The 18,557-nt window shown below is 40.6% G+C and overlaps 1 protein-coding gene across 1 annotated transcript; it reads left to right on the top strand.

Moving 5' to 3' along the window:
- Positions 1–951: 951 nt before the first annotated feature.
- On the top strand, positions 952–14,156 carry LOC149283459 (protein-L-histidine N-pros-methyltransferase-like). Its single transcript, XM_089497425.1, has 5 exons — positions 952–1,110; positions 2,740–2,930; positions 4,445–4,654; positions 5,206–5,390; positions 13,945–14,156. Exons 1-5 carry the CDS (start codon positions 952–954, stop codon positions 14,154–14,156), a joined length of 957 nt encoding a protein of 318 aa, XP_089353551.1.
- Positions 14,157–18,557: the final 4,401 nt, after the last annotated feature.

The following is an 18,557-nucleotide window of genomic DNA, read 5'->3' as shown; positions in this document are numbered from 1 at the left end:
CAGAGAATGTGCCTTATACACACAAAACAACAATCTCAGGGTCCAAGAGATTGCTGGTGAAACCCCGTCTAACACCAACCATAAAGAGAGAAAGAAGGAATAATTAGTTTAGTTAAAAATAACTTGTATTATATTCAATAAAATAACCTGACAAATCACTTGGGTGATGTGATTTAGTTATTTTATTGAATATAATTTGTATTAAATTAATTTTTAATAACAAATTATTCCTTCTTTCTCTCTTTGATTGGCACTACAAAAATAACTCTTTATCATGCCATGTTTGTTGGGGCATCTCTAGCTACTCCGTCAGGTGCCCTTACAGATTAATAATTCAGTTCCTTTGCATGTCCAGCAGCTTTTTAATGGCAATTTTAATGGGTTTTGTGCAATAATTCTGAGGCATGGCCCAATGGGATATGGGATCTATTACAAGTAATCTATGCAACTCATGACATCATTGCCATCCTCATGACATCACTAGTACATATGTTAGAAACTCTGGATATTGTTAATGTCATTTTGTATCTAGGCAGAGGGGACACATTACGTCAAATGCAACTCCAAACATATTTCCACATTCCAAGACCCCACTGAAACATTCCATTTTTCAAGGGATGGGGGCCATTACATGCATCTATTCCCTTATTTTCCCTAACGGACATGGCACAAAAACGCCAACCAGAACAGCGAGAACCATAGAGTAAATTATTACAGAGAAGCTAATCATGGCGCAAACCGGATATTATTAAGATCAGTAACCAAATTGTGTCCGTGCGGAAACAAGGTATTTGCATAAGGGTTCCGCCCCCTTCTCTCGTCGTTTACTCCTCCCTCTTCTCCCCACTATGTTTCCCCTCCCCAGGTTTCTTTTTATCGAGAGCTGATGTGTACATCCTGCCGTGCCATGGACGGGCCTGGTGCCGGGGGATGTCAGCGGGCGCAGCCTAGATGAAACTATTTGTGTGCTGGGTGCTCACCTACGTGGTCTGCCTGGCCGTGGTCAGGAAGATGTGGAGTGGCCGGTACCTGAGGAGCCACCTCAGCAGATCCCTGTACATGAACATGATGAGCCACAGCCAGGCCACGTACTGGGAAGGGAACCACCAGGTGTGTCATTTTACCAAACAGGGACTCGTGGGTTTGGGGGGCATATGTTAGCGGCACACACGCTGCCATCCATCCGTCCGCAGACTGCACTCCATTGTCCAATATTGTTCTCTCCTGCCTTCCGTAGTCATTGGCACCGGTCAGCTCCTACAGTCAGTGGCAGACAGTAGCCTTTCACCCCTGTCCCTCCGTGTGCTGGCAGTGAAGCTGTAACCCCTCTGATTCCATTGTTTGTCTGTCTATGTCCTGTTAATACCCCCTACCCTCCATGTCATGGCAACTCCAATGTTCTGCCCCATTCCCACCATTATCTAGAAACTGCCCGTTGGACAGTGTGTGCAGGTTACCCCCCACACCCAGTCCTCCTCCTACACCTGCTTTGGTCTCAGGCATTATACTGCTTTGGATCCCCTACCCATCCTCCATAGAACAGTGTATTAGCCTCTCTGCCTCTGAAGGAATGGAGTAAAGGAGCAGGATATTCATCCCAATTGTATTTTTTTTTTTTTTATTTATGTGAAAAGTCCATTTGGCCTGCACTCCAGTACTGCATGTAAATCAGCGACGACATTCTGTTTTTTTGAGGTAGAAAATAGGATTTTCCTCTCATTTAACTTTGCTCCTGACTGCCTCTATGGTAACCAGGAAGCATTAGTATTCGCACGTGATCAGAAACACTCCCTATGAAGTCACTGAAGTGAGTCGCATGAATGCGTGTTTATGTAGCATGCGTGTGATTGGCTGCTGCTACTCCCATTCATAAAAATGGCAGCTCTATCAAGCATGTGCCAGAAGCATACTGAGGTATGTTTCCTGCTTTCAGCAGAGGCAGCTGGGGGAGGAGCTAAAGCAGACATCTCATTTTCAATCATTAAAGAATGCCAACACTGTCATTAGACAGACAGACCTCTAGTGTTAATAAGTGCATTTGATTTCCTATCTTGTCTAGTCTATAATCAGGCATCCAAACTGCATGATCTTGATTGTAGTTTTCATGTATAGTAATTAAGAAACGATATAAATTAAGGCCAATAAATCTGTTTAACTATAAGACAAATAGACCATCTGGTCCTGGGGCTTATTCGCTTAATAGTGAGATGGGAAAAATCTCTTGCTCTATTACCTATGGGGGAAGATCGTCAAAACCGAGCTGTTTTCTGCTGCAGGATGGTTTGTGACCTTCTACGAAACGCATAGTTAATGTGTTAGAGATTTGTCTTCCCATCACAGCGCTTGTTGTTTAGCTCCAGGTGATCACAAGCAATACAGCAGTTTATTACTCCCCAGTCAGTTGGTCGATACGTTAGCTCTAGCAGCATGGATGTGGCCTAACCCAGATGAACCTTACCTCTAGGGATGAAATGTATCTCTAGTTCAGCCCTAGACTGTATCGCATGATTCTGAATCAACTTTACAGAGAGGTAGATAAATGCCTCCCATCAGAGGCGGTAGACGCTAATACAGTGAGGGATGGGATAAAGCTTTTCTGAATCTGTGACCAGACCAAGGCACACTAGACGAGCCAAAATGTTTTTATGTGCAGTCAGACTCTATATTTCTAACTTTTTTGAAAGAAAGTCACTATAATGGTTTCCGACGCCATTTATTTACCCTTTCTCTTGTTTTCAGTGGTATTTGTGTGACACAGAGAAGTTACGCGAAGCGCTCCGACCCATGTTTGTCCAAAGCTTCCTCGATCAAGGAACTCAAGCTTTCTTAAACAGGAGCATTGAGAAGTCCGGCTGGTTGTCTATCCAGCTATATCACTCCTTTATGTCTTCCGTGTTCAGCGTGTTCATGTCCAGGACCTCGATCAATGGGTACGTGTTACTGAGTATGCTAATTCAGTTTTTGGGGCAGGCATGACTGATGTTAACATAAGGGCCAAAACGCCGCCATGCCCAGCTTTCTATTGCATCGAGCGATGGGGGGAGAGCTTCTAACAACCGGCTAATGGGGAGAAGAGACAGTATAACAAATTAAGACCGTTAAAACCCAGGAATTCTCTGCCCCTTGACTAACCTATAAGGCTGCCGTTCAACATGCTGAATTATTATTCATTATATACGTAGATTCTTAAACACACCCTATAACAGAGCAAGTTTCCGCATAGTTCTTGGGCACCTGTGTGTTTACATACAAACCTGTAGGGCGAGTGAGCTTTCTCTACGTCTTGGGATCTTGCCATAGCTTGGAAAACGGACGCCAATAAGCTTTACGTGTCATGGCAGCTGAAGTGTTCCTCCAGTGTTTTATTGTATTAAAAACACACATGTATACAAATTGCACACAACTTCTCCTTTAAGGAGGGGAAAGCGGAAGATGCTATTTCAAAGTTCCAGAGACTTCCTAAAATTATCTTTTTGCTTCTTTAAGCAAAATAAAAGTTATTTTAGGCGGCTTAGGATAGTCCCTTAAAGGCACAGTCTAATGTCCCCGACACAACCTCTAAAGAACAACGCATATTAAAGTATTCCAACACAAAAATAACATAAATGTATATAATGACACAGAAGAGGCTGCCTTGCAACGCGGCAACTGAAAAGGCAAATTCAAATGCCGATTCTGCAGACCCCCCCCCCCCGTACATTTGCAAAACAGACCCGCAGTCCACGAATGCATTAAAGTGATCTGGTGGCGCGAGCGTCTCTTTAAGGTGCTTATTAGATCACTCAAGTTATTTCTTTAAATTACTTCTATCTGTCCCATTTACAAAGAAATCCGATTATGGTGTCGTACTTGTGTATGGGGCTGAAGTAAGTTAAATATCCCTTTTTTCCGGTTTAGTGCAGAGATAATTTGGATGCTAAGGGTTCACGATGTTAATTGCGTAGACGTGACAAAGCTGACGTTATTAGATGTGATGAAACATTTATTTAGAAACTGTACCCGCAAACTCCACCTCCGTTATCTGTCAGAGTTCCCTTTACTCAAATTCTGATTTTGCTCTTGTTTTGTAAACCTTTAATCTCCCTGAGAAATCAGTGATATTTTAGAGGAACTTTTTCAAGTTTGCTAGATATTGGTACAAAGATTATTTATATATATATATATATATATATATATATATATATTAGAATACTTAGATTTAAATCCTTTTTTAAGGGGGTTTAGAGCACATGCTGCGATTCTAATTAGTTGCCTGGCTGTGCATTCAGGGGTACGGTTTTGGGTCTAATTTTGATGCCCCTGCTTCTAAAAAATGATGTATTATACAGTGTCAGGGTGTGACATTTCATTGTGTAGGGTCCTGAAGAGAATTTTAGGGGATTAATAAGGTTTGACTTGATCAAAAATAAAAATCCAGTACAGCAGTGTCTTTCTTTTCCAACAGGTTACTTGGAAGGGGGTCCATGTTTGTATTTTCACCAGAACAGTTCCAGAGACTTCTCAGAATTGGACCAGATTGGAAGACACACCGACTGCTTGATTTAGGGGCAGGAGACGGGGAGGTCACACGGGTCATGAGTCCACACTTTGATGAGATCTATGTTACAGAAATGTCCCAGACTATGATTTGGCAACTTCAAAAGAAGAAATACAGGTACATCATTCTAATTACAATGCAGTCGTTCTCATGTACATTCTGAAAATAACCGTTTCTGTTATTGGCTATAACATTATCAGAATAGATGAAAAATAATGGCAGGGTCGTAGGTGCATTGACAGCATTCCATCAAGTTTAGGTTCTATGGGCTACCAAAGTCTGGCTTCCGAGATAAGGACCCGTAGAAAATTACATGACTTTAGCCCCGGAGTCCTCTTGGGGCAGAGGGGTACTTGTGACAAGGACCGATGCCATAGGAGGACACGTTGTTCACAAGATCAGAGTTCTTATCTACAGCACCTTCTTATACTTTTACGGTTACGGAACAATGGCAGGAGACAATTGTTTTCACTCTACCCCACATGTACATATGTGATAAAACCCAACGTTATTCATTACTGGTAGACCTAAACATAGGCGACACTTCAGACGAGTCTTATGTTACAGCTCTGTATTAAAAGGTTTGGGTTTTATGTGTAAATCCACAGAAAGAATAAGCCAATATTAACTTGACAGTGTATCATAAATACATTTTCTTGTACTTCTAGAGTGCTCGATATTGATGAATGGCAAAATACAGGATTCCAGTATGATGTCATTAGCTGCTTAAACCTTCTTGACCGATGTCATCAACCTGTGACTTTACTGAAGGAGATGAGAAGTGTCCTCGAGCCAACCAGGGGTAGAGTTATCCTTGCTCTGGTGCTGCCTTTCCACCCTTACGTAGAAAATGGTAAGTGACTAACTGGGACTCTACATATGCGACTGGTTAAAAAAAGACTAGTTTTTTTAAGTGACATTTCTTAAAAAAAAAAAAAGAAATAGCAATGCCCAAAATTTGTATATCAAATCGGAATGACTTCTTAGAAACCAAAGCTGCAAGAGTCTTGAGATGCAGTAACATAAGTAATACGTGCTTCAATAAGCACCATTAAAATGCGTTTTTAGTATAATGTTACAATTTTCCGGGTAGTGGTCTCCTTGTGCAAAACTGGGGCAGATCGTTCCCTTGAGCGATCAGACTCCCAATGTGCCGCTGCTCCCTGGGCCGTTTATCATGGAGATCTCGCCATAGGATGCAGTAAAAGATGCGCGGTTCCTTTAGGACACAAAGTCTTATCTCTGTGCTCTGCAGTGAGGACGGTGGAGGCGGCAGCTGCGGGTTCAGCGCTGGATCAGCGCCCAATGTCAATACGTCTCTGGTCACCGGACGTGGTCTTCCAAGATATTACATATATAGACCACTAAACTATAAAAAACAGATAGCAGGAGCTCTGTTGGTGTGTGCCGTATCAGGGGTCATAGTCCTGTGTACACAATAAGACCTCTACCTCCAAAAAATAATCATTGGATTCTCTATAGTCACCAGTAGTCACTCTATTGTCAATCTATTTTATATCTCATATAATAGAATAGCTCACACTATTGGTCAACACTGTTCCAAAACAAGCTTTGATCCATTAAACAAATAAGGAAGAAGGTTCTAATGAATGACTGGTATAATGGTGAAAACACAAACGATCCCCAATGGCGTATGTATGTGGGTTTATAGACTTTGATTTCGGAGATCCTCAAATGATGGCTTAAAAGATTTGATGAAGTTCATTCCGTAGTCTTAGGATATTTTGAAATTCGACTCAAATTTCTTTTTTCTTTTTTTTTTTTGTTCGGTTTATATCACTTGTTATCTTCAGCCATGTCCTAAATAAGTTAATACCAAAGAAACCTCTTTCACTGTTGGCTTTCCAGCAAAGGACTTTTAATCTGAAAGATGTTTTAGTCGGACGGTATGATCCAAGGCCTATGTGTTTTGATAGATTGTGTCATCATCTCTAGCCTTATTCTATACGGGGACAATGGAAAAACACTATGTTAAAAATTGAATTCACAGTTAATATGTAGGTTTTGGGAGGGTTTTTTCTCCATTTTTCAGATATTGGTGCATTTTTCTAAAAGAATAAGTATATACCTAAAATGAAGACCCCTCGTTGCTGTTACCCACTCAGATTTAAGCGTCATTTGTCATCTTAAAGCAGTTTCATATGAATCATTATCATTCTATATCTTACTTGGCTGTCCATTTTCCGGGGATATCTCTTATTATACTCTTGTGCGATTGCTTGAAAAATCCTTCGACTTGGAAAGCTCTTCTGCGGGAAAGAAAGTTACGGTTCTATCAGAAACTGCAGAAAGCCACCCGTTTCCACCCCCACTCTTAAACCCACCGGTCACTCACATTGCCTTCATTCGGATTGGTTTTCCTTTTCATTGCGAAATTACATGGCTTCCATTTTGACTAGAAAACAATATCAAAGATGCCTTAATGTGTCTGATATGTAAATTATTTCTATGATGCCATAATTACATTACAGTACATGTAATATCAATAGTATTTAACAGAAATATATAATATATATGTTAAAACTATCTGAAATGACATTGTATATATATACATATATAAATATACACGCACACGCGCACGCACACACGCACACGCGCACACAGAGTGAATAAAGGCCTCTGTACGCCTACCAAAATATTCCATAAAAAATTATTTCCAGCTCCAGTAGTCATTTACGACATTAACAACATCTGCACTGTGTTTCTGATCCATTTCATGTTATTTTAACCCCTTAAGGACCGGGCTCATTTTTCGTTTTGTACCCTGTGGGACCGAGGCTGTTTTGACACTTTTGTGGTGCTTGTGTTCAGCTGTAATTTTCTCCACACCCATTTAGTGTACCCACATAAGTTATATATTGTTTTTTTCAGGACAAGATGGGTTTTCTTCAGATACCATTATTTTGATCGTATCATCTTATTTACTATAAAAAAAATAAAAAAAACATGGTGAAAAATTGAAAAAAAAAACACATTTTATGACTTTTATTTGAAAAATCTTTTACTCACCTAAAAAAGCAAGTAAAAAAACTAGCTAAATAGATTCTACTACTTGTTCTGAGTTTAGAAATACCCAATGTTTTTATGTTTTTTTGCTGTTTTTTGTAAGTTATAGGGCAATAAGTACAAGCAGCGTTTTATGATTTCCAAATCTTTTTTAACAAATCTGGTCATTCTGCCTCCATCTCCTCTTTGGAACATCTTTGAAGCCGGTTAACTCAATTTAACCCATTCAAACCATATATTTTTGAAAACTAGACACCCCAGGGTATTCCAAATGCTGTTATTTTAACCCTTTCCATGCACCAATTATACAACTACACTTTGTCAAACTTTGTAATAGTAATTTTTTTTATTTTTTTTTTCCACACAAATTGTACTTTAGTTATAGATATACAGGTGCTGGTATATGTCACTGTCAAACAACACCCCAATATGTGTTCAGCAACATCTCCTGAGTACAGCGATACCCCACATGCATGGGTTTGTCAGATTGTTTGGCTGGTAAAAGGCTACTTTTGGGGCATGCGTAATTCAGGTGGTCATTTGGTCATTGTGCCTCCCTCTCCTCTTTGGAATATCTTTGAAGCCGGTTAACTCAATTTAACCCATTCAAACCATATATTTTTGAAAACTAGACACCCCAGGGTATTCCAAATGCTGTTATTTTAACCCTTTCCATGCACCAATTATAGAACTACACTTTGTCAAACTTTGTACTTTAGTTATAGATATACAGGTCCTGGTATATGCCACTGTCAAACAACACCCCAATGTGTGTTCAGGAACATCTCCTGAGTGCAGTGATACCCGACATGCATGGGTTTGTCGGGTTGTTTCAGATTTAAAATGCCACATTTGGGAAGTGCGCTTTTTTTCTCCATTTTGGTCAGTCTGTACCTATGCCCTATCTTTGAGCTAGGCCACTCCAATTTACCCCATCAGCCATTTTTTTTATATATTAGACACCCCTTGGGTATTTGAAGTGCTTTTATTTTAACTCTTTGTTGAGATTTTTGAGAAATTTTAGCACTTGCTCAAAATAATAAACTTTATTTTTTAATTTTATTTTATTTTTTTAATACTTTTTTTATATTTTTTTTTGCACATTTTGCTGGTACTGGATGGTTCATCTAGTGACATCACTGCATAATTATTTTTAAATGTTAGCACATTTTTTTTTTATTTTTTTTCCCATTTTTTATTTATTTTTATTTTTTTTGAATATTTTACTAATCACATAGTGATTAGAAAGCTGGGCTCCATTGACTTGCATGGTTGAATGCAGTACCTGTATTCAACCAGCAAGTGGAGCCAGTTCTCTAGAGGGTCTGGAGACCCTCTAGCGAACTTTTTCGTCTTTATTGTTTTATTTCCCGGGCCGCCGCCATCTTGCTTGATGGCGAAGATCACCGGCAGCGGCGGCTGTGACCGCTCTCCGGAGCGGTCACAGCCCACCCAGAGGTAAGTGTTTGGTGTCGCTGGATGCCTCCTGATCGAGGCATTCCAGCGACACCATTTAAGTTTAGGAGGCGATCGTTGATCGCCTCCTAAACGCTTTTAAAACGGGCGTCCGCCGCCATACAATGTATGGCGGCTGTTGACGCCCCGGGGAGGGGCCAGACATGGCCCCCGATGCCGATCTCGGCCTTGCTGAATGCCTCGACATCGAGGCATTGCAGCAAGGCCGTTTAAGCGAAGAAAGTGATCCTTGATCACTTTCTAAGCTTATTTAATTTTTTGACTGTTCAGGACCGTCAAAGGTCATTTAGTGACCTTCTTGTTATGACGGTCCTGAACCGGCAAAGGTCGCGAAGGGGTTAATGGTCAAATTTTGCTATTCATTCAAAAACAAGGATTCGTAAGCGAGCCCAAACTTTTGAATGGCAGCATGTATATAATAACACACACATTTATTTTATAATATAGGCCTGTGCAGTGTTTAAAGCAAGGAACGTCTCGCAATTTTTCGAGCACAGGCATCTCAGTGAAACATTCTTTAAATTGCTTGTATTCGGACAAAGATTTGCCGAATTGCTGGCCTGGATGTAGAGATGTAACATATCATACGCAGCATGCACAGGTAAATAATATAGTATTGTATGAGCCTCTGTAACTTACCCTGTAAGCATAAACCACATATACCGTAACGCAGTACGCAAATAGAAGAACACATAAGACGATTAGTGCAATGCACTCTGCCGTGATGGTAGCGGGTCTGTCTGGAATATAAAGAAAAATACGTGTTTTAAGTTATGTTGAAAAGATGTCAGCGATGGCCCCCCTTTAAATTTTGGTCTAAGATGGAGAAAGCCATGTCCGGCTAATTGTGTTCAACATTCAGACGCTCAAACTTAGTGTTGTAACTAACCTCTTACCACCAGGGTAGTTCCACTGCCTGTAGCCAGGGAATCTGGATGGATGATGCCACATATGTAGACCCCGCTGTCATTGAGTTGCAAGCCCCTGATCTCCAGCTGGGCTTTTTTGTCCGTCTTTGTAGAAGTGAATCTGTCCTTGCAGTCTTCTGCACAAAGGACTTCATGACGTGTTTCGAGATAGCGGAACCAGTAGAGTTTGTAAGGAGCGCAGTTGGTGGCGGTGATCTGGCAGGATAAGGTAACGCTGCTCTGTGACGCCTTTACTTCCTTGTAATTTTCTTGTGTCACCGTCACCTGGCAGAGTTGGGAAATTCCTAGAAAATATACATAATTCTGATAAGCATACATGCCACTTGAAGGCTTTCGTATTTTAATGTTAAGCTTCTCCCCTTCACGTGTCCAATAGTTATCACGTGAATTCTACATGTCCTTGCGCAGGACACCTTAACCTTGCCCCTCCAGAGCTGACAGGTTAACGTAACCGGTTATGCTTTGGCCTTAGGAGAGAATACATTGGAAGCCTATGAATGCGCGCGCCTCTATATGTATAATATTAGAAGAAGAAAAATAAAAAGGAACTCGAGTGAAGAAGCAACACAGATACGTATTTTCTTCGTTAAGCAGGACACATGAACTTCTGGTTTCAGGTCCTGCCACAACATCCTAATGACGTGCTGGTCGGGACTTTGTGTAATTCCAAAACTTTCCGCTTCTCGAGCTCCAGCAACTCTGATGTAGACTTGTGTGTTGAGCCTCTTGGTGCTTGGCCCAGTTGCGTTTCAGCTGACAGGCAGATGGCCTAACATGCCGAAGAGTCCACGGTTCCTTCAGCGGTTTGAACCCTTGTTTGGCCGCTATTATTCTGCCCAGTAGTCTAGCTGAATTGAGAAAGGCCTGCAGATCCCTGGGTGCGGTTCTAGAGTCCTTTTTGACTTTCTGGAAGATCTTGTGCTTTGCTCCAAACCTCCAACATGGCTCTGACAGTGGTTCAAAAAAAAGTATGTGTAACCTTTTGCAGACTGATTCCCATAAACAACGGTTTTACTGGAGGTTTCAGAAATATCATCTTTTTTTCTTTGGAACCTTGTGTGCTGACAACTTAAGTCCGATCACAAGGGTCAAGGATAGTCAGATTTATTCTGGAGAAAATGTTTGATCCCTGCCAACATGCAGGGGATCAGCCATGGTGCCATACCTAGTACCCCTACCTGTCAGATTTAACCCCCCTTTAAATAATGAGCCACAAAGTAAATAAATGTATTTTTGTAAACATATTTACTTTTCAGAGAGAAAGGGCTTTACATATATATATATATCATGCACTTAAGTTTGGTTAGGACTTATCTGTTCTTGATATATTATTCTGTATAATTTGAGCTCACAAATAAAACAATAGTACTCAGGACTACTCAGTTACAAAGTGATGTTTATTACATCCTCTAGATTGTAAGCTTGCGAGCCGGGCTCTCTCCGCCGAACGTATCGGTTTGTCTTAGTCTGTCAATTCTCGTCTTGTCAGACCCCTTGAATTTATGTATTGTATTAAGCGCTGCGTAAACTGTTGGAGCTATATAAATAAAAGATAATAATAATAATCACAGTGGGAATATGTTGATACATTGCCACTTGTGATGTAATAAATGTGACGTGTTTTAACCCCTTAAGGACAATGGGCGGTCCCTAAACCCATTGAAACAATGCATTTTTGAGCCCGTACATGTATGGGCTTTGTCATTAAGGGGTTAATCCTGCTACAGGATCTTTCTGAAGCCCATAACAGGATTGAAACATTGACACTTGTTGTGGAATAAATGTCACTTTGTAACCGAGTGCTGCGTAATATCGTTTTATTTGTGAGTTTGATATGGGAATGGGTGGCCTCCTGCTACCACACCGGAGTTCTTTTGTGCCGCTCAACATCGCTTTCCTTCAGGAATTGTGGATTTACAATCATATGGTAAATGTTTAATAAAGAAGGGTTTAAATATCCATGAAAGGGGGGGGGGGGGGGCATTTATCGTTACCCCAGAAAAAGTATAGCTGATGTACATGGCATTGCTTACAGTGCAAAGTTCTAAATACAGAATAATCCGCATGGAAACCAATTGGATATTCCAGCACCTGGCTCGGAGGAGGATAGCGCTGGCCCAGACGCCTTTAGTATTTTGGTCCTTACAGTGACCCGTATAGGCACTTCTGGCTGGTAGTGAGTTTAGCCCGTGGTCTTTACACATAGTAACCAGAGATACTATTCTCCGCAGCGAGAGACACTTTATGGTATGGCACCAACGTTCAACAAGCCTCTCTTCTTAACTCAGAAAACAAGAACTAAACAAAGATTTGGAAATGAAGCCAAGCCGTGAGTTTGCAGACGCATAGAATAGAAAGCCGGGTCCCATTCACAAAGATCTGCTGCTCTGCTATCCACCGAGCTAACAAACCAGTCCTAAAATGTAGGGATTCTGCTTACTTACCGTTTCCAAGCTGAATCCAGAAGATCGTGAGAAAAAGTAAGCCTCTTAACCCAAGTGTGTCCATCTGTAGCTGAAGTTGATAGAAAGGGGAAATGAACTATTGAAACAGCAAAGATCGTGTGCATCTTATCGCAGTGTTGGGACATTTCCTGGGCACGGTCCACCCAACAAGGCGATTTCTAGAAATCCAACTTCCCGTTTCTTCAATCTCAGCTCGAAAACTAGGCGTAAAAAGTTTCTCTGGAGAAAAACGAGAGCCTTGAGAAAGAGACTTCAGAGGCAAAACAAATCTCAGACTTTTAAATATAAGGACCTTTTTTAAATGCGTCTACAAAAATGTATGCAGCAAAAATCTAAAAGACCCCCAAATGTGGGGTTGATTTGAAAACATGTATGCAACTGCCTATAGACCTGATAGAAACTGTCCACCCCCTGCTATTGAGTGTTCACATCCTACCTGTGCTATATGATTGGTTGATCACTAGTTTGGAACCATCCATATTAACCGGGGGAGGTGTAATTGTCAAACAACGTCACCGCGTGGAAGAATCGCCGCTAATCAACGTCACCGCGTGTCAGGGTCATCTAAACAACCGTGGGCTTATATTTATTATGCATTTGCAATCTACATCGAAATGCGAAATGTAAATCTCAGGAGCACGTGGTAAAGTAAATGTTGTAGGGAGGAAGATGCACAGGGAGAAAAGTTGCTGGCCACATAAAAATCACGTGTCTGCCAGGTTCCACTTTTACAAGAAAGTGATAATAATTCCAGAGTAGTCTCATAACAGATTTTATATTCCGAAGGCAGAGTCACGGCCGACGCGCTAAAACCATAGATACCAGATTACAACACAATCCCGCCGCCGTCCCCATGCAGAGGATTATGTTCTCTGCCTGCGGGTGTCCCGCGAGAGCTAAGGTTTGATGAATGGGGGCCGAGCTTCTCGTACATCTATGGAATCTGCTCAGTTTTACATAACCGGTAGAAAATGTTACAGCTCTAGCAACTTTCATCAACGTTGTGGCTGGGGGTCATGAGAAGTCGTAGCTTGCAAAACTTTATTAGTGCTTTATTTAAAAAAACAAACTATAAATTTTAGTTTCTGTATGTTTAGGTGTGTATGTATGTATGTATGTATGTATGTGTATATATATATATATATATATATATATATATATATATATATATATATATGGGCTTTGATGGGTGGGTGGGGGCTGCTGTCACATCACAATGCTGGCAAGCTGATCTAATAATATAGAGCTTTATGGTTACCATGGAAACGATATAAGCGGTGGCACTGAGCCCAGTTTCCTAATCATGTGTAGAATATTTAGTTGCCTGCTTAGTTAGCACAAGTTATTGTAACACGGTGATTCAGGCCAACACAAGGCGTGAGCTCCCAATTGGGCGTAGCATCAGCCAATCAAAAAGGTCCACTGATCGAGACCCTAAGCAGACACGTGTGTTGTATAGAGGGTTATATTTAATATAGTAGACCATTTTTATTCTGTTTTTTTTCTTTAGGTGGTAAATGGGAAAAGCCGTCTGAATCGATGGAAGTGAATGGAACCGTTTGGGAGGAGCAGGTGAACAGCCTCGCCGATGTCTTCCACGAAGCTGGTTTTGTGGTGGAGGCTTTCACCAGGCTGCCCTATTTATGTGAAGGAGACATGTACAATGACTATTATGTTTTGGATGATGCGGTCTTTGTTCTCCGGCCAGTTCCTTCCTTTTAGACTTTACAAGTGACATAAACCGAAATTGATCTCCTTGGATCTACAACGTAATGACTGTGTCTGCATCCAAATCATGTGAAGCGCTCCGATGCCAAACCTTATTGTATTTCTGGAGAAACCTTGTCGATATAATCATACGTGAATGAGTGAGTATTGTGTGCATACAGAATTTCGTTTTTGTTTTTTTTTACCGATTTAACAGTGATACCTTTTTTCAACAAAAATGGACATTTTTAATACAATTGCTTAATGTACATCATGCCATGCGGATCTGTTTAAATAAACATTAAACTCTTGCTATGTTAATTAAGAACATGCAAAGAATCTTCCATGTTAATCCAAAGGTTTGAATGGCAATTTGAAAGCACACAATTTTTTTTAACCATGTCAATAAAAAAATAAAGTACAGTGGTTTTCAATTTATTTATTTACATACTTTCAATATTTTATGCTCTTGTATAGTTTGAATGTTCTTTACTAAGCATCAAGTTTCCGATTATTCCAGTTAGGCTGAGCTCAAACCCAGGATACGCTATATGGATGAAAGTTTTGGGACACCTGATCATTACACCAACAGGGACTTTGATGACATCACATTCTAAATACATAGACACTAATATGTAGTTGGCCCCCCTTTGCAGCTATAAAATAACGGCTTCCACTCTCCTGGGAAGGGTTTCCACAAGACTTTGTGGCGTTTCTGTGGGAATTTTTGCCCGTTCTTCCAGTAGAGCGTTTTTGAGGTCAGACACTGATATTGGATGAGATGCCCGGTTCACAATCTCCATTCCAGTTCAAAGGTGTGTGATGGGCTTGAAGTCAGTGCTCTGTGTGGCCCTTCAAGTTCTTCCACACCAAACTCTTCCAACCATGTCTTTATGGACCTTACTTTGTGTGCTGGGGAACAGTCTTGCTGGAATAGAAAGAGCCTTCCCCAAACTGTTCCTACAAAGTTGGAAGCAGAGCATTGTCCAAAATGTCTTGGTATGCTGAAGGGGATATATATTAAAGAAAAGAGCATGCCAAGGATTGATATAATAATAATATAAACTAATGGTAAATTCATTTTATGTAATATATTTACCAGTAGAGGGCGCACTTGCTTATAAATGTCTTTAATGTCTTTTTTTTGTTATTCAGTACTGTTTTATTTGTCTCAACCTGAGTAATAAAGGAAAAATAAGACATGTTGTGTGATGATCTCTTAATAACCTTTCGTATTTCTCAGTAAGCATTTAATTAAGTAATTAAGCAAGGTGCAAAATTGGTGGCCCTGTGTTTGCACAGTCGGAGTCATAATCCTGTAATGAAAGTTCTATATCATGTTTTATCATGGATCAAACTGCTTGTATAAAATATTCAGAATATATGATATATAATAGTATTCATAGGGACCGTTACGATGTGTGGTAGTCACCATTAACTATTCACTCCAACAGAATCTTAGCAATGGACTATTAACAGGTTCATAATTAAATCTTCTCAGAGGGGTTTATTCACTAGCAGGGGGGTTTTGCATGAGTTCGGTATTCTGAAGAGCTAACGCACTCAACATACTCCTGCAACAAGGTCTGAACTGATCCAGAATGCATCAAAGATGTTGCTTTCAATAAATCTCTCCCATTATAGGAACATCCTATGCATTTTAATGAATATGGTAGCTGAGGGGCCTCCTAAAATTGCCATTGAATCCTTTTTGCAGCTGTATGGGGATTATGCATTTGCCCCTTTGCCGGCTTTCCCTGGTATCTTCTTGTGAATGGGGGAGAAAGAGGGCAGCGATGTTAAAGCACTTTAATGTACGTTAACACGCATTCTTCTTTATATACATTAAAGACAGCTTTTCATGCAGGAGAAGCCCGCTCGGTCCTGCCCTTCATATTGCATAGTGAGGCCAAAGCAAATGCCTATGCAAACTCTAATCTATTCAATTAACTCTCAGGTACTAGTTTATGTTAGAAGTCTAATAGCTGCGATCATGTATTTTAATTTCCCTCGCTGAATAGTAGTTTGTAATCAGATCTCCGGGTATTGCACCCCCTGCCCACATCATGCGCACAGAAAACACTGCGGCTCTATTGGTGAAGTTACTGACCTTATTACGGAGAAGGTTTTTTTTTGCTGTTAATTCTTTGTCGGAGTCGTTCCGCTGACACAGATTCTGCTGTTCAGCTTTGGTCAGGTAAGTCCTGTCTCTGCTTTATACAATGTCGTTTATGCATTATATCAAATACAATACACTAGCCTGTATAGATAATGGGGGTATAATTCTTGTATTGATACAGGCACATACACATGCACACTTTCTATTTTACTATTAAATTTAATTAGAATCTGAATATTTTAACCAAATTTGACATTTAAGAGTCTACAACATGTTATGGTATGGTCCAAAGTGGTGTGTCCAAAAAGGCTTACGCTCTAAGTAATGTGCCATTGAGCTATTAAAAGCAACTCGGCAAAACAATGCACTTTAGATCCGTTTTATCTGACACCCAAAGACCCAAAGCAGTTGCGTGGCTAACTGTTGGTTTAATGTAGCCAAGGTATTGTTAGGTAATTGAAGTTGCCATGGATGTAAATAAAATGTGCCTGTGACTTAGTTAATCCAGAAAGCTGATTCTAGTTACTTTAAAAGAAGGAGAAGAAGGTAGGAAGGCTATTAGTTATGCAGATGTCGCTGCCATCTACCACAAGGTGTATTTAGTCATTTTGATTTAAACATCTAAAAATTACATTATTTGTGAAATCTATGGGATTAAAATCTTTTTTGAAAGCCTTGGTTTCAGGGGGCACAGTGGCAATCAAACCCCAAGACCAAATAAACCTTTGCAAACACCCCCTATGCAGTGAGGGGTGACTAGAGAAGTTATGATATGAGTTGGGTCACTGTCGAGTTGAGTGGACCTGAAGTAGATGCTGTGGTTAACCTGTGGAAAGGCTAACAACGGATTGAATTCTTTTGAACTGTCCACACTCCATTTTTTTCACTCTCCTGGCATATTAACTGCTGTATTACGCTTTAGGGGAAGTCATGCAATGTCATCTGCTAGGTCAAGGGTGTCCAACCTGCAGCCCTCCAGCTGCTGCAGGACTACATCTCCCATACTCCTCAGCAAGCCCCTTAGCTGAATGGGAGATGTAGTCCTGCAGCAGCTGGAGGGCCGCAGGCTGGACACCCCTGTGCTAGGTCATGGACAACCTAATGTCCAACAACTTGAGGTGGAAGGTGGTATACAAAGCCATCATTCCCACCAAAAAGGTCTTTATCTTCAGGACCCACTGTGGCATTTAAATGCAAATGTAAAAAAAAAGTACTTCACACATGTAAATAAATAAAAAGACTCAAGGATAGCATTTTAAAAATCCAGTGCAATCCACACAACCCTGCAGGGAGGCAGAAAGCAATGCAGGCCTCTTGACTCTGTGGCCAACGACACTTCCGTAACAGAAAGGAGATTACCAGAGGGCGGCATAAACACATAGAAGAATGAGAGCTCTGGGCAAAGAGCTCCACATCTGGATTTACACTTGGGGGAACCCCAAGAGAGAATGTGCATACAAAAGGGGTGACACCCAGGGGTAGTCGAAAAGTCTGAGGTTATTGGGGTCCCTTGTGTGGAATAAATTGGCCTTGACTTTGGTTCTAGACAGCCCTTGTAGGCGATACTAGTGTGATATGCGGATGGATATTTCCATCTGTCAACAAGTCTGCTAAAGTCTGACCAGAAGGGAGGCTACGCGTATCACTGTTGTGTTCCTCTGAATATTATCTTTTATCAGGACTTGTTACAGTGGGTAAGACATGAATTTGAATGCCTATTAAAACGTTCTCTTTTCACTCCAAATCAAAGGTCTCCGATGACTCTATAACTATATACTTATCCCTTGAAGTACTTATGTTTTTGGTAACAGTGGAATTATTCATTCCTTTTGAACATTTGTTCAAAACACCGAAAACTAGTATAGTGAACGGGTTTGCAGCGTCCTGAAAAGAGCTGGGGAAATGTAGCTGTAACTACAAGTACTTTCCTGTTAATGGAATTAGATCTGTCTCATTCACGGAACAAGAACAGATCGTTAATCGTTGAATCATGCAACGTTTGGTGTAAAACAGAGCTGAACCCTCCTGGGCTGCCAAGGAGATGGCCATGGTCAAAAACGGTCTAAGTTTTTATGGGCCATTGTAACATAAGAATAATTTCACACAAACAAAGTAATGTAATGCATTGATTTATACGCCTGGGACACAAACTCGGTGTCAAGAAAAGCATCATGCATAAGTTAGTTGTGTCCGAGATTTTTTTTCTTTACTCATATAATGAAATAAGGCATTTAAAGAATAATACTGTGTTATTTACATACAAAGAGGTATAATTCAACCAGGAACAGACAGTGAAC

This window comes from Sceloporus occidentalis, unplaced genomic scaffold (assembly GCF_023333645.1).
Source record: "Sceloporus occidentalis isolate IW3139 unplaced genomic scaffold, rSceOcc1.0.p SCAF_103, whole genome shotgun sequence".
NCBI classification, from domain to species: Eukaryota; Metazoa; Chordata; class Lepidosauria; order Squamata; family Phrynosomatidae; genus Sceloporus; species Sceloporus occidentalis.
The sequence above is the reverse complement of the archived record's forward strand: the minus strand, read 5'-3'. Positions and strand labels throughout refer to the sequence as shown.

Coding starts and splice junctions, on each gene's coding strand:
- LOC149283459 (XM_089497425.1), top strand. CDS start 952: ATGAAACTATTTGTGTGCTGGGTGCTCACCTACGTGGTCTGCCTGGCC. Junction 2,931..4,444: donor TCCAGGACCTCGATCAATGG/GTACGTGTTACT, acceptor CTTTTCCAACAG/GTTACTTGGAAGGGGGTCCA. Junction 4,655..5,205: donor CTTCAAAAGAAGAAATACAG/GTACATCATTCT, acceptor TTGTACTTCTAG/AGTGCTCGATATTGATGAAT.